General features: G+C 40.0%; 1 protein-coding gene across 5 annotated transcripts in view; it reads left to right on the top strand.

Moving 5' to 3' along the window:
• RECK (reversion inducing cysteine rich protein with kazal motifs) overlaps positions 1-15,895 on the top strand; it is a 143,352-nt gene that overhangs the window by 83,519 nt on the left and 43,938 nt on the right. For all 5 annotated transcript variants that reach the window (XR_006288804.1, XM_037889848.2, XM_043540341.1 and 2 more), the window contains 5 exons: positions 1,233-1,373; positions 7,209-7,397; positions 10,018-10,140; positions 10,774-10,945; positions 12,574-12,766. Coding sequence is in view for 4 of the 5 variants with exons in the window: in XM_037889848.2 (XP_037745776.1) it covers positions 1,233-1,373; positions 7,209-7,397; positions 10,018-10,140; positions 10,774-10,945; positions 12,574-12,766 (818 nt within the window). In the remaining variant the exon portion in view is untranslated. The remainder of the gene's footprint in view (positions 1-1,232; positions 1,374-7,208; positions 7,398-10,017; positions 10,141-10,773; positions 10,946-12,573; positions 12,767-15,895) is intronic.

Here is a 15,895-nt window from a genome sequence, read left to right as displayed (position 1 = left end):
GTCCCTTAAAGAAAACTTATTAAGTAAGCAGTTTCAATGGTCAAGAGGTTCCTTCTGATTATGATTAACCAGGTGTGGGTTTTTCCAGAGTTTGCAGCCTTGAGGCCCCAATAGACATTCCTGGGGCACATCCTGCTCTTCTAAAATGCATGTATCAGCAACTTCAACACAGTTCTTATCAGGAAGGACGCAGGGTCAAGCTGCCCTTTCTGTGGCACCCAAAACCCCCTCGCCTCCTGCCTTGGTCAGGCTGAGTGCTGAATGGCCAATTTAGAGCCTGCTGACTTGTCTGCTTTTAGCAATAATCCATAGTGGTTTCAGGCCCTTTACTGGTTTGCCAAAGTCGCCCCGTACACATGAGGCCCTGTTAGGCCAAAGTCTTTTTTACACTTTCCCTCCCCCTGCCCAAAGAAACTAGTACACATTATCTATATTGATACAAAGGGCTGTGAGTACTTTGACTCGTACTGTCTGGCCTATCTTTATTACAATGGTTTTTTGTTGTTGTTTGAGGTTTTTGTGCTTTAAACATAAAATACAATATGTGAATGCAGTATCTGTCCCAGCATCCTTCACAACATCCTCTTCTCATCATTCCCAGAAGTGGTGTATTAAAGATTCTGAGATGCATGTTTCTGTATTTGAGTTACCTTTCCCTTGTCATTGTCTCTCCTTTCCCCTCACTTTCCTTTTTCTCTTTATGCAAGGAAGTCATTACTACAGAGTCGAGGGAAACTGAGTTGAATCTTAACAGTTCACCAGTGACACCAAATTGTCTTCAAGAAACTATGTATGTTTCCAATTCATCTTCAGGCTGAAACTATGTACGTTTCCAATTAATCTTAAGGCTGTCCTTTAACAACCCTGCTGTTGCTGTCATGGGGTTTCTTTTGATTAGAGACTGCCAATCAGTCCCAATTTATGTTCTGTGTTGTAGACAAAACTTATTTGGGGAAAAAGATTGATTAAACACATGGTTACTTGTGAGTAGAATTTGGGTCAGGGTTTTCAGGAGTGAAGGGCTTAATATGTTAATCCATTACAAGTAACCTCTCATTTCAAGCTTCTACATAAGCATTCTCAACAGTGGAGAATGAAAGATTTGAAGGAGTTGTATGTGGCAGAATAAAACTCAGCGTTCAAAATAGGAAATGCCATGCTTTATTAGAAAAATTATCATGGACCTCGTTATTATTTAAATCACTGCAGCTGATCTGTAATTACAATTTCAGACCCGAGTTCTTTAGGTAACATTGTGGAAGAGGTTACACATCCATGTAATCCAAATCCTTGTGCTGCCAATCAGTTGTGTGAAGTAAATAGAAAAGGATGTCAGTCTGGAGAACCCTGTCTTCCCTATTTTTGTGTTCAAGGTAAGAGGTCTGGACTGCTATTTACACTTTAGCTGTTAGTTAAACATGAATTGCAGAGATTTTGCTAAACATTTTAAAATGTACTGGTAATATTCCAAAAAAGGAAGAACTGTTTTAAGATTGTCACGGTTACCATTTTTTCCCAACAAAGGGGGAGAGGGTTGTCTTTTCAACTTTTTTGTTTTTTTAGATCTCCCCAAGAATTTCTCATTTCCCTTTTTCATTTTTCTCCCTTCCCTCAGAAGACACACATGTTAAGGAATTTTCTGTCCGGTAGGAGATCTGAATGTTTATTTTATTTCAATTTAGAATAAATAAAAGTGTGCAGCCTCTGAGCATCCTGCTAATTATTTAAAATTACAAAAACATAATGCAATATGAATCAACTCACCCCTTCAGCAAGCAGCAGCATACAGTCAAATACTACTTCCCTACTTCCCAGCCAGGTGAAACAAATGGACCCTGCAGTGAGTCCTGAAAGTCCTCAGATATCGGCTGTTTTAGACCAGGGTCTCGAGAACATTCCAAGAGCCCTGAAGGTCTTTATGGTAAATGCCTGACTAGTTGTCCTTTTGACAATATTGAGAGTGATATAGCAGCAATGCTTCCATTAACCTCTACTCTGACCTGTATTAGAGAAAGGTGATATCTCAAGTAGTCTAGTCCTAGGCTTAATAGGTCAAAAATAGCACCTTAAAGTCTTTCCAGAAACTTGCAGGTAAACAGTGCAGGTCCTAGAGCAGTGTCAGGTGTCATCTAATGAATGCCACCCGAGCTGCCTTTTGCACCAAGTCCAAATGCCAAATCATGAATTTGAGATGTAGCCTCACGTATAGGGTACATTGCAATAGTTTAACTTTGAAGTGGCAGACATGGATGATGATAGCAAGATCCTCATTTAAAAGATAAGGCCAAATTCAGATATGGTAAAATGCCTTTTTGACTGCTGCTACCTGATTCTCTAACCAGACTTCCCAAGTCATAAACCCAGTCGCCAAGGGTGGCTGAACACCATCAGTCTTATGGACAGATATCACCACCATTTCTTTCAGTTCCCTTTAAAGAAGCAGGATTCAACCTGTGGCCTGGAGGCCACTTGTGCCCCTAAATTTTGTCCCTTGAGGGCAATTATGTTAGGAAGAATATTTTTATTTGATTGTGAATTGAAAATATGTCCCCCTGAGAGACAGAGAGACTGATTTAATTGAAGTTTTTGAATCAGCTCCATTGCTACTGGGAATAAGTAGAGGTTATCACCTCCCCAGCTACATCCCATCATTTCCCCGTGCAGCCTCAGGAGCATCTCTGATGAGAGCTGGGAGTGCTCTGAACAGCTGCTGTTACATTACTCCTGCAGTTGCTCAGCAGTTTCCCTCACTGGCCATCTGCTATATCGCAAAGGAAGGAAGGGTAGCTCGCTGGTTGGCTGTTCCACTACCTACATCCCTGCTGGGCTGTGGGAGCCCTGGAGAGAGAATGGATAGGTGCTTGAGTGGCTCTGCCTGAGCTTAGAGAACTAGTTAAAAATATTGATTGTGTCCCCATGACTTTTATGAAATAGTACGTTTGGCCCTGAGGCTGAAAAAGATGGATTCCACTGCATTGGATTGCATTGGCCTGACCTTGTTACATGAGAGTGATTCAAAGTGGCTGATCTAGGAGCAAACAAACCCATTGCTAATGGAGACAGAAACTGATTTCAGAAAGTCCTCAGAAGGTTGAAATGTGACTAACATCTTCCTTGTGTTTAATAATTTTTTTAAAAATTGACAATCCATGGGTTTAGTTTAGTAATTAGTTACTCTTATCTTACTTAAAACAAAAAAACCCCAACTTTAGTTCTTCGAGTTACTGTCCCTAGGGGGTGCATCATGTAAGGTACCCATACACCTTCGATCAAAGATTTGTTCAACAGTGTCAGTGGGTCCATGCTTGCGTCTTTCACTTCCATGTGCTCCAGAACAAGGATGTATAGGGAGGGTCAGTTTTATTGCCACTCAGTTCCTTTTCAACCACCTGCGTTTAGAGACAGAGCTTTGCAGTGTCCACTAGGTTATCTTCTAGCTATCTGTATCTTATTTTATTTTAGTATTCCTTATTTTTTCCTGGGCACAAGCTTGCCAACTTTGGACTTGGATGCCGGCATCTATTCTACCACTGGTACCGACTCATCTGCCAGTACCCACTACTCTAGCTCCTCTATTGGACATGGGATGATATGTCTTCAGAGTAAAACATTTCTGTCCAGGATTTGATTACGTTTCCCTTACAGCCTCCGTCCCTAGTCATGTACCCTGACAAGGATACTCTGGGAATTAGTCCAGTGTTGGCAGGAACATCCCTGGGGTCCCACGCCTTTTCCATATGCCTCACCATGTTGGCATTCTACCACATGGGTCCCCTACACTGACCAGTTTTACAGGATGCCTTGATGTAAAAAGGCCCACCAAGAGGAGCCTTCAGGCCCAGAGTACCCCTTCCACAGCAAGCTCCACCTTCTCATGGAGACTTTTTTTTCAGAGGATCAGGAGCCAATGGTTGAGGAGGAAACACCTCCTTCCAATAAATGATTGGCATCCCCAGATGAAGCAGTCCTGTCCCCTCCATCATCCTGCAGTGATGACTTTAAAGTTTTTTGGGATCTGATGAAGAGCGTGGCTGAGACACTACAAATTCCTCTTGAGAAGGTTCAGGAGGCCCAGCATTCCCTATCGGATATTTTCCACATCCATCTCATCTACTCGAAAGCAGAGCACTCAGACCACAGCGAGGTCTTGCTTACAGCTCCTTGGCCATATGGCAGCCTGCACATTTGTTATGCCTCACTCCAGATGCCTTCAAGCCTGGCTCGAACTGTTTATACATGCAACAGACACAGCCTGTCCAAAGGTGACCATACTCCAGAAAGTCCTCGACCCTCTCTTGCTGGAAGGACCCCTGCAAGGTCTGCATTGGGACACCTTTTTCATATCTACCTCCCATAAGGACCATCACCTCAGACACATCTATGCTGGGTTCAGGAGCTCACCTTAAGGACTTCATATCACAAGGCACGTGGATCCCCAGGAATCATTGCTCCATACCAACATCTTTGAGCTATAGGCAGTCCATTACACATGCTGTCATTTCTTATCCAATATCAAGGACCACTTTGTAAGTATTATGACAGACAACAGGGCAATGATGTACTACATCAACCAAGGAGGAGCAAAGTCCCTGTCCTTAATTGCAGAAGCAATAAAACTCTGGAATTGGTGTCTAATCCACCGAATCAATCTCTCCAGCATACCTAATAGGTCTGCAGAACACGATTGCAGACTATCTAAGCAGGCATTTCCTTCAGGATCATGAATAGGAACTGAACAATCATATCTTTTGGAAGATCTGCCTCATCTCAGGCTTCCCAGAGTTCTCCTGACTGCCACGCTCTGTGCGCTGCTATATGCCTACCCTCCAATGCCTTTGCTTCTCAAAGTCCTAAACAAGCAGAGACAGGGAGAAAGCAGACAGGTTGGTTGTCACACCTCATTTGGCTAGTGCTGAGACCACCTCTTCTCCTCCCTTTGGTGACAGACCACCTGACCCAGAAATCAGACTGTGTAACCCACACAAACTTCTCATTGCTACATCTTTGGGCATGGCTCCTTGATTGCTCTCTGGTTTAGAACAGGACAATTCTCCTGAGGTGCAGCCTGTGCTCCTAAACAGTAAGAAGCACGTCCTAAGGAAAACATACCTGCAGAAGTGGAAGCATTTTTTGTGCACAGTGGTTGTTGTCTTCGTCTGAGTCTTCTCTCTCTACCATACTGGATTACCTGCTGAATTAAAAACCCTGGGATTATCTTTCAGGTCAGCCAAGGTCCACCTGGCTCCTATTACAGCCTTTCACCAACCATTTGAGGGGGTTTCAGTTTTTACTCCCCTTACCACTAAAAGTTTTCTGAAGGGTTTGACCAACCTCTTTCCTCCTGTAATATAGTCCACTCAACCTTAATTTAGTCCTTAATGCTCTGAGGGAATAAAAAAACGCTTTGAGCCCACGTTCAGTTGTTCTCTTCTGCACTTGTCTCTTAAAACAGCCTTCCTTGTAGCCATTACTTCGGCCAGAAGAATAAGTGAACTGAGAGTCCTTATGACTGATCCACCTCTACACTGTGTTCTGTTGAGACAAGGTGACTATTTGTCCTCATCCTCATTTCCTGCTTAAAGTCTTGTTGGACTCTCATGTCAATCAGGACATCCAGCTACTGGTTTTCTATCCCAAACCTCATGCTTCAAGGGAAGAGGCCAGTCTACATCCTCTAGCTTTCAGAAGAGCCCTCACTTTTTGTTGCCACAGGACTAACCTTTCAGATCCTATCTCCATTGCTGAGAGAATAAAAGGAACTCCTCTTTCCTCACAGAGCCTATCTGAATAGGTCTCAGGGTGCAGCTTAATATGTTGCAAAGCTTGTGGGGTGCACCTTTAACCTAGGGTGACAGCCCATTCTATCAGAGCTCAATCTACCTCTGTAGCTCTGCCTAAGAACATACCCATTGCAGACATTTCAAAGCTGCCATCTGATCATTAGTGCACACATTTTTGCAGCATTATGCTATTGTTCACACTTTCAGACCTGATGCAGCTTTTGTTGAGGCCATTCTGTGAACTGTTAACTCATCTCCTCAACACCCACTATTGTAATTAAGGTACTGCTCTGCAGTCACTTAACGTAGAGCCCCCCTAGGGACAATAGCCTGGAGAAGGCGAGGTTACTTACCTCTGCAGTCACTTAAGTTCAAGGTGTTTTGTCCTTCTGGGTGCTCCACTACCTTCCCTCCTTTCCCCTCTGCTTCAGAATTCTTGCCTTGAACTTCGGAGTTGAGAAGGAGCTGGAGTTGCGGTAGGTCCAACTCTCCCTATATAACCTCGTTCTGGAGCATGAGAACGTGTAGGGTACAGATGCGGCGGACACTACTGACAAAAAATTTCCAATCAAAGGTGCACCTGCATGCCATACACCTAGCATGAGCACCAACAATGACAAAATATCTTGAACTCTAACTACTGTAGAGGTAAGTAATCTCTTCTTTCCTTTTCCTTTCACTATCCCTTGCACCTTCTGGCTTTTAATCCTCCTCCTCCTCCTTTTCCTTTCTCCATCTCACTGCTGTTTTTCTATCTCTTCCTCTTCCTTATTCTTTCTTTTCCTTAACTTTTTTATTCCTTTTTATTTTGTTAACATATTTTCATAATGTGTTCTTGAGTGTCTTCAAAATGCACACAAGAATGGAAGCAAGGGAGAGGAAAGAAGGTCAGGAAAGAGAAATAACAGAGCTTAGCTGCTAGACTTCAGTACAGGTTAGGGGCTGGTGTATCTGAAGTGTGGGGTATTTGTCGTGCCCACGTATTCTGCCACAGAATGATGGGAAACAAGGAGAGCTGATTAGAGTGATGTGAAACTACACATTTTCTTTCTGCATTTGCATGCAAAAAGTAGTATTTCTGCATGTACTTAAGAATTTTATCTTGGGCAATTCTTCACGCTCCTGCCAGTTATCACTGATCCTGAAAATGAAAATGGTGAAATCCTTTCCCCAGAGTAATATTATGGATTGTACCAATGTCATTATTCACAAAGAGAACCACTTTTGGATGCAAAATGACACTCCTCTGCCTCCAAAAACTGCTTTCCATTTTTGCAGAAATTTGAAGATGTGTATATATATTTTCCACAAATCCTCAGAAGTGATTTTTCATCATCAGAATTTCTTCACACAGAGTATTTGTTATCCCTAAACATTTCTGAAACATAATTACTTGTTATTGAGCTAATGTTTCTTTTGTGTGCATAGGTTGCAAGTTAGGAGAAGCTTCAGATTTTATTGTCCGCCAAGGTACACTTATTCAGGTTCCATCATCTGCAGGAGATGTTGGTTGCTTCAAAATTTGTACCTGTGGACAGAGTGGACTTTTAGAAAACTGTATGGAGATGCATTGTGTTGACCTTCAAAAGTCATGTATTGTTGGAGGACAAAGGAAAAGTAAGTACAGGATTAGACTCACTTTCTAAAAACTGAGAGCTTTTTTCTGGGAGGGCTGTGAAGGCCAAGGCCATCTGCTTGCAGACCCTGTCCCCTCAGCACTGGTTCATGTTCTCTGCCCTTTTCAAGTTCCCTGACAGTGTGAGTTATTTAAGGAGCCATGGTGCCAAGGGCTCTCCCTCCAGGGAGTACACTTGGAACTCCTCCAAATGGGGGGGTGGCAATAGCACAGAAGAGCATAAGTGAATGCTGCCTCTGGCGGTTTTGACTTAGACAGGCTTACTCCACAGAGTTGGTGGTGGAACGCTGTGCAGAGCTTATTCCCCAGTCCCTACTCCTGCAGTGGTATAGTCTCATGTGTTTGAGCAACATTCTGTATTAGGTGGTTTCATGAGATTTCTATAGAGAAAAATACTCTCTGAACAACATAAAGTACATAAATCTTTCTTAGAAAGAACAAAAACCACACACAGTAGCAAGACATAAATATTGATTATTTAATTGTTATCTAAAAGTGTAACTGCTTTTATGGAAGTTTTTCTTTCAATACTCTACTAGTATACTCTAAAAGGTTCCATGGATTTCATTGTTTACAGTTAAGGTGCATATATTAAGTTTACCCATTGTTTATCCATAGTTTACAAGTGCCTCTCTTTGTGTTTGGTTTAGAAACTTCATTAGAACTTAGCTGAATCAAATAATGCTATGGCTCAAGTTAGGGTAAACAAAAAAACCTATTTGCAAAGCATTTGTCATAGTTTCTCATGGAATGATGAAGATGGAATATTTATTTTACTTTCATAAAGGCAGGAATTGCTTATTCTAACATTCATTTTTTCCGGGTCTTTTTATTTGGAGTTTACAGTGGGTTACTCATAGTAGTAACCATTATGGTCTGTAATAAATGTTTGCAAGATCAGGTCCAATGTAGGAATTCATCTTCAGATAATCTTTTACTATATTATATGAAAAAATCTATATTAATGCAATGTTAAGGTTGCAGATTAAAATATATAAGTTGTTTCACAATCACTTAGATTCAACAAACTAACCACTCCTTAATCTGGTCTGCTTTCATACTGTTACATTTATCTGTATTTCATTACAGAAATGGCATTTACTAATTTTGGCTTATTTGTTGTGAAGGATTGCCATCTAGATTAAGGGGTGATTAGTTTGTTGAATCTTACAGTATGTCTACACTGCAGTTGGACACCCACAGCTGGCCAGTGCTAGCTGACTTGGGCTTACAGGGCTCAGGTTGTGGGGCTGTTTTCTTGCTTTCTTTCCCCACTTTTCAGGGTCCTAGAACCCGGGCTCCACCCCAAGCCCAAATGTCTACACCACAATTAAACAGCCCCTTAGCCCAAGCCCCATGACCCTGAGTCAGGTGGCATAGGTCAGCCACAGATTTTTAATTGCAGCATGGACCTACCCTAAGTGACTGTGAAAGTAAAACACTGAAACCAAATTGGGCCTTGGCAGCTGCAATATTAAGGGCTCAGTCCTGAAAACTCTGAGGATAGGCCTTTATGTTTATGTATTATCCCTTTAAAGGATCTGGCCCTAAATTCCTCTATACAGTTTTGCCAGTATGTCTCAGTCGTGACTGTAAACACTCATTATTCCATACTGCTACTGAGTAGACACAGCTGCCTGCTGCTAATAATGCCAGATTGTGATGCGGTTTTTTTTTTTTTTTTAAAACTTGGACAGATGTGCACTGGGAGCTAGATTAAGATCATAAAAAAATTTGCAAATTATTGACTATGAGTTAGATTGAAATATTATTCTCAGCTCATAAAAAGGGGCACACCGGGGAGGGAAGTGAGCAGTGCAAAGGGTGCAGGCTCATAAATAAGGATCTAGCTCAGGATGTGATGGTCTTACATTGCACTTTAAACAGAAATTTTAATACTATTGAGGGGAAAAAAATCTATAATACAAAAGTTAGCAAACTTGCCTGGAGTTTACCTACGTGCAACTCAACAGAAAAGTATCTTTAAACGTATCTTTAAGGAAGTCAAACATTAAAAAAAGAAAATCACAAGCCAAGGTGTTATAAACATTTTTTACACCAATCTGGAGAGCCTTAGCATTTTTATTTCCTGAGTATTTTGTTTTTGCAACCTTAACATTTCAGTTTTACATAGGTTTTAGCATTTTTTATACATTTCTTCCAAAAAAAAAAAAAAAAAAAAAAAAAAAAAAAGGAACTGCCTGTTGAGTATTTTCCCCTACTTTCCCATTAGTCAGAAACATGAGTGTGTGGATTTTCCTTAAGTTAAATACAAAAATATTCTGAACTCTGACCAAGAATAGAAATTTCAGCTCAAAAAACAAACACACACATTTCTGAAAGTTTCATAAACATGAGAAAATTGGGGAATAGTTTATAATGGAATTCTGTCTGCAGCTTTAACTATATAAAATAAGTCTTTTAGATCAGGTTTCAGAGTAGCAGCCGTGTTAGTCTGTATCTGCAAAAAGAACAAAATTTGTTAGTCTCTAAGGTGCCACAAGTACTCCTGTTCTTTTTAGATCAGTGTCTCTTGGTGGGGGGAATGTCTGTACTTATTTGTAATTATACACATAAAATACATCTCTCTTTTATTTTAAGGCCATGGAACATCCTTTAACATAGATTGTAATGTCTGTTCTTGTTTCGCTGGAAACTTGATATGTTCCACTCGTCAGTGTCTTAATGAGCATAGCTCAGCAGAGGAACGTCGTATGTTTACAGGTAACGTTTTCCAAAATCCAGAAACTTTACTTGTTCATTTGAGTTCTAACAGTAAAGTAAAAGGCTGACTTACAACTCTTCCTGCAGTTTATCCAGAAAATTTCAAAATTTCAGTGGCAATTCACTGTGGTTCTGTTTCTTTTCTTTTCTTTTTTTTTTAAACTAAAGGCTGGTCTGCACTAGAAACTTAATATTGGTATAGCTACATCTCTCAGGGGTGTGGATTTCATACCCCTGACACATGTAGCTATACCAACGTGACCTCCAGTGTAGACAGTAGTAGGTTGACCAAAGAATTCTTCCATCAACCTAGCTACTGCCTCTTGGGGGAGTGGGCTACCTATGCCAATGGCAGAAACCCTCCCACTCGCATAGGTAATGTCCACATTGAAGCGCTACAGTAGTGCAACTGCAGCTGTAGTGTTTTAAGTGTAGACATACTCTAAGATTTTTGCACTGAGTTGAGGCCAAAGAAGGTCAAATGACTTGCCCAAGGTTACATATGACTTGTCCCAATACAGCTAGCTCAGTTATTTGCTTCAGCTGCTGGTCACACATACCCTAATATTTTGTACACTCTCTGCCAATGAAAATATACAAGCCAAATTACTAATCTGTATATTATTTTTTCAGGTCTACCATGTAACTGTGCTGATCAGTTTGTCCCAGTATGTGGGCAAAATGGACGCACATATCCAAGCGCATGCATAGCACGATGTGTTGGGCTCCAGGACAATCAGTTTGAATTTGGATCATGTATCTCCAAGGATCCTTGTAACCCTAACCCTTGTACCAAAAATCAGAGGTAACGATTAAATATGTAAATTGTTTTTAATTGATAAATCAGTTTATACTTCCTTCCCTGGCAATGATACTGTATATTGTAAATTATAGCAATATTTCACAAATCAAGTAAACAAGTGGGAATTTGTGAGATACCTACTTTCTAATTTTACAATAGTCACAGATTGCAGTAAGTGTCTGCATTTTGTTCTGTTGATTATTTCTGGAATGTTAACACTTTCTTTAAAATGCCTGCTGCAGATTCTACTTTTAGAAATAAAACAGAATTATTATATAATTGTGATAATGGGGGGACTGGATGGTTTATGGAATTGGAAATAAGATATGGGGCATTTTACCTTTTTGTAACCTTTGTTCAAGATGCCATCTGATGTCTGTTCAATCAAATGGTTAAAGAAAGGAACTGAGTCAGAAGTGATCTGTGCCTTTTTTCATCAGTAAAATAAAAACAATACCCACTGTTGTAAAGCAATTATAACTTCTCTGGTGAAAGGCATTATATAAGTGCTAAGTGTTATATTGCTAATTTGTGAAATCTCTCAGTCTCTGTCCAGTCCCTGCTGTTTCATTTTTACAGACAATCAGATACTCTTTAAAAGAACATAAACAAAAATGTGGCACAATACCACTCACGAGAGAACTAAAAGATACGTAATAAATAAAATGCACAGCTCCCAGTATTAGTGTCTGACTATTTTCAGTCAAATAGGCCTCTGTGACAATTAAGGCACGCGCCACAAAAGGATTGGTAGTATTATGAGCAGATAGAGGAGATTTGTAGAACAGCCATTTGGCTTTCCATCAGTACATTCATCAAACGCTACAGGTTAGAGTTTCTACCCTTAACAGAGGGATATCTTGGCAAGAAGGTGCTGCAAACAGTGGTTCCCAGATAAAATTCCCTATAAAGCACTTACTTTGTATAAAAAAAGTATTTGTGTTAATTTATCTTAGCATCCTTTCCCTCTCTATTTCTGTTCTTTGCTGCTCTGTATTTCCCTTCAGTGACAGATTGGGGGAGATGTCACTGTCAGAAGAGAAGTTATATTAGGGATTACATTTTTCAGTTGTTTTTTTTTTTCAATCCTAGGCTTTATATAGCATGTTTAACATAAAGGACCAAATTCCATTAATTGATTGATTTTAATGGAAATTGTTTACTATCTCAGGGCAGTGTTGAGCTAGAATTGTGCAACATAGCTGTTTCTGTTCATAAAAATTCAGTTAACTTTTTGCTTTTGTTTGTTGTTTTGATGTTGATTCAGATGGGGTCATACACTGACTTTTTGCTTGAACCTATATTTACAAAGAGAAACTCAGAACCTGATAGTTTTAGCAAGTTTAGTTTAGTTTGCCCCAAACCCACCACAGAACACTTGGGGCGAGGAGGATTTGTGTTTTGAATCTCATCTCAGGTTCATAGACATTGACAAAATTGTATGCAATACTAGGTTTGTAATGAACCCTGAAACTAGATTACCTGAAATATTTTGTTACACAAGTTTTCTACAACTCTGCTTAGCCATACCTAGCTCTAAAGCTTGTGAAAGAATTCCAAAAGTTAATGTTCCCCTGAATATTTTGAGTTAATAAACCTACATAATGTGAAAATGTTATTAATTTATGCAGGTGCATACCAAAGCAGCAGGTTTGCTTAACGAGTTTTGAAAAGTTTGGATGTAGCCAGCATGAATGTGTGCCAAGACAATTCAACTGTGATCAGTTACGGGATCCTGTTTGTGACACAGATAATATGGAATATAATAACTTGTGTACTTTGTACCAAAAAGGAAAAAATGTATCATACAAGGGTCCATGCCAGGTATGAAATAGCTTTTGCAATATTTACCAGATGTTCAACAACATTCTTTAATGTTCCATTTTCATTTGCCATGCCCAAACAGAATTTATTTCTGGTTCACAGAAAGATTCTCATTAAAGTAATGCTTTCAAAAATGTAGTATCTGAATTGGGGAACTCAAAAAAATAAAATATATATAAAAAACAGGGTGGAAATCAAAGCAATTTAATCATGATTTAAATAAGCAATCAGGAAACCTTGACTTAACAAATCAGTTTTAATGGTGTTTTGCATTTGTACTTTTTAGTTATTTTCTTAAAGAAATGTTGATTCTCATTGGTTGGTAACCATTAAAATTTAGGTTTCAGAGTAGCAGCCGTGGTAGTCTGTATTCGCAAAAAGAAAAGGAGTACTTGTGGCACCTTAGAGACTAACCAATTTATTTGAGCATAAGCTTTCGTGAGCTACAGCTTTAAGGTGCCACAAGTACTCCTTTTCTTTTTTCATTAAAATTTATTAATTTGCAACTAAATATAGACTTTACACTAAATTAGGTGCTCTTTTTGCTAACCAGGAAGATACATGTCTATACACATTTATTTAGTTTAAATTAAATGTATTCAGATTCTTAATTTTTACTTTATTATTTTAAAAAATGGTGACTAATGCATTTCTTATTTACAAGATACATTTGTAATTTTTTTAAAATTCTGGCTAGAAATTTAAATTTAATTAAAATGCACAATATATTTTCATACAGACTAACCACAGATCCTTTTAACTGATACATTTTTTAAAAAGCAATATACTGTATATATATTTTCGCCTTTGCTATCCTCCTCACTCACTCAACCCAGCTGTCTTTTCATTGCTTTCATGTATTCCATTATTTTTTACAACAGTTGTCTTATTCTTATTTATCTGCTTCTTGTGGCTGTCATGACTGGGATGTGGATGGTCTTACCTAGTGGTCAGAGCAGGAGTTGGGAGTCAGGCCAGGTCAAATATCACGAGATCAGAGTCTGAGACAGGCCAGAGGGCAAACTGAGAGTCGACTGTCAGGAGACTGGCAGAGTCAGATTACCTGGAGATCAGAAGCAGGAGACAAACTTGAGAGCAGAGTAATGGATAGATGGCCAGGTGAGGGTACCAGGATGTGGAGCCAGGAGAGCAGGAGGCCAAGGAGGAAGCACAAGGCACACAGTCCAGAGCAAGATGGATCCCAGTTGTATGGGCAACTTCCTGTTCCTACGCTGTGTATAAATAGGAGCTGTGGACCAATTAGGACCCTCAGCATTCTGCCAGTCAGCTCCCAAGATTGGGGTCCTCTGTCTGAGTTCAGCTCCTATTCTGACAACAGTTAGCAGGTCCCTGAGTGGCAGGTTGGAACCTACTAGCACCAGAGAGCCCTGTGGAACAGTGGCCTTGGAGTTGCTGGTTGGCTAGTTTTGTCCACTCAGTACCATCCTCTCAGTTATCTTACTAGATCTGCAGCCGCCTAGTAAATCAGACATTTGTGTGACTTGCTTTGTCTTGTTATCTACTCAGGCCAAGAATTCCACTGTAGATAAGACACAAACCAGCTTTGATTTTTACTACCTTAGACATTGTTTCAGCAGTGTTTTAATAGCTATGTCAAGAAGACACAGTCAGAAAGCAGCAAAGTTCCCTTTTACATTTTCTTATAAGACTATTAAATATACAATTGTGACAGGTTGGATCACAGAAACCCACTTGGGGCTGCCAACTGATGTGCCAAGACTACTTCTGCCCCTGTTTTCCCTGCTAGCTTGGGACTCCAGCACACTGTCTTGCTGAGCCAGACACACCAGTCTGCTCCAACACAGACCCAGGGTCTGAACCATGTGCCCCAAAGTTGCAGACTTAACTGAAAGCAACTTAAGAAGTGTTCCTGTTTTTGACACTCAGATGTTCAACTCCCAATGGGGTCCAAACCCCAAATAAATCCCTTTTACCCTGTATAAAGCTTATACAGGGTAAACTCATAAATTGTTCGCCCTCTATAACACAGATAGAGAGAGATGCACAGCTGTTTGCCCCCCTACCCCAGTATTAATATATACTCTGGGTTAATTAATAAGTAAAAAGTGATTTTATTAAATACAGAAAGTAGGGTTTAAGTGGTTCCAAGTAGTAACAGAACAAAGTGAATTACCAAGCAAAATAAAATAGAACGTGCAAGTCTATGTCTAAGAAAACTGAATACAGATAAAAACCTCACCCTTAGAGGAATTCCAGTAAGCTTCCTTTTACAGACTAGTCTCCTTCTAGTCTGGGTTCAGCAATCACTCACACCCCCTGTAGTTACTGTCCTTTTGTTCCAGTATCTTTCAGGTATCCTTGGCAGTGGAAAGGCTAGCTCTTGAGCCAGCTGAAGACCAAATAGAGGGGTCTCCCACGGGCTTAAATAGACTTTCTCTTGTGGGTGGAGACCCCCTCCTCTCTCCTATGCAAAGTCCAGCTCCAAGATGGAGTTTTGGAGTTACATGGGCAAGTCACATGTCCATGCATGACTCAGAGCTTACAGGTAGCAGCCATGGTTCACATGCTTCCTTGAACGTTTTCTCAGGTAGACTTCTTATGTGGATTGGAGCCTTACAAGATTTATTGTCCTTTAAGTGTTTCTTGATTGGGCACATAATTTGCACATTCCTTTCTCAAGAAGCTGACCAAATGCTCTACTAAGGCTACTTAGAAATCAAGCCAGTACACAGCCAATATTCATAACTTCGAATATAAAAATGATACAGGCATACAAATAGGATTAATAGATTCAGTAGATCATAACCTTTACAGAGATATGTTACATGCATATATAGCATAAAACATATTCTAGTTATGTCATATATACATTCATAAGCATATTTCCATAAAGACTTATGGGGGGCACCGTCACAACAATATCTATTTTTCTGACATCGTTTAATATACATTTAACACAGTTCATTGTACAATTCTTTACAAGGTGCACAAAGATCAAATGTCCATGATGATGTCAGTTACCTCTGACACTGCTGGCAGAGGTATTATTGTTAGGACTGTAGTCCCTAGCAAGGGAAGATGGAGTTGGGCTTGTCTCTCTTTTTTCCCCCACTTAAGAGGACTCTGAAGATAGAGTGGGGTCACAGC

Source organism: Chelonia mydas, chromosome 2, assembly GCF_015237465.2.
Source record: "Chelonia mydas isolate rCheMyd1 chromosome 2, rCheMyd1.pri.v2, whole genome shotgun sequence".
Lineage (NCBI taxonomy): Eukaryota > Metazoa > Chordata > Testudines > Cheloniidae > Chelonia > Chelonia mydas.
Note: the sequence above shows the minus strand (reverse complement) of the source record. Positions and strands in the feature narration are given on the sequence as shown.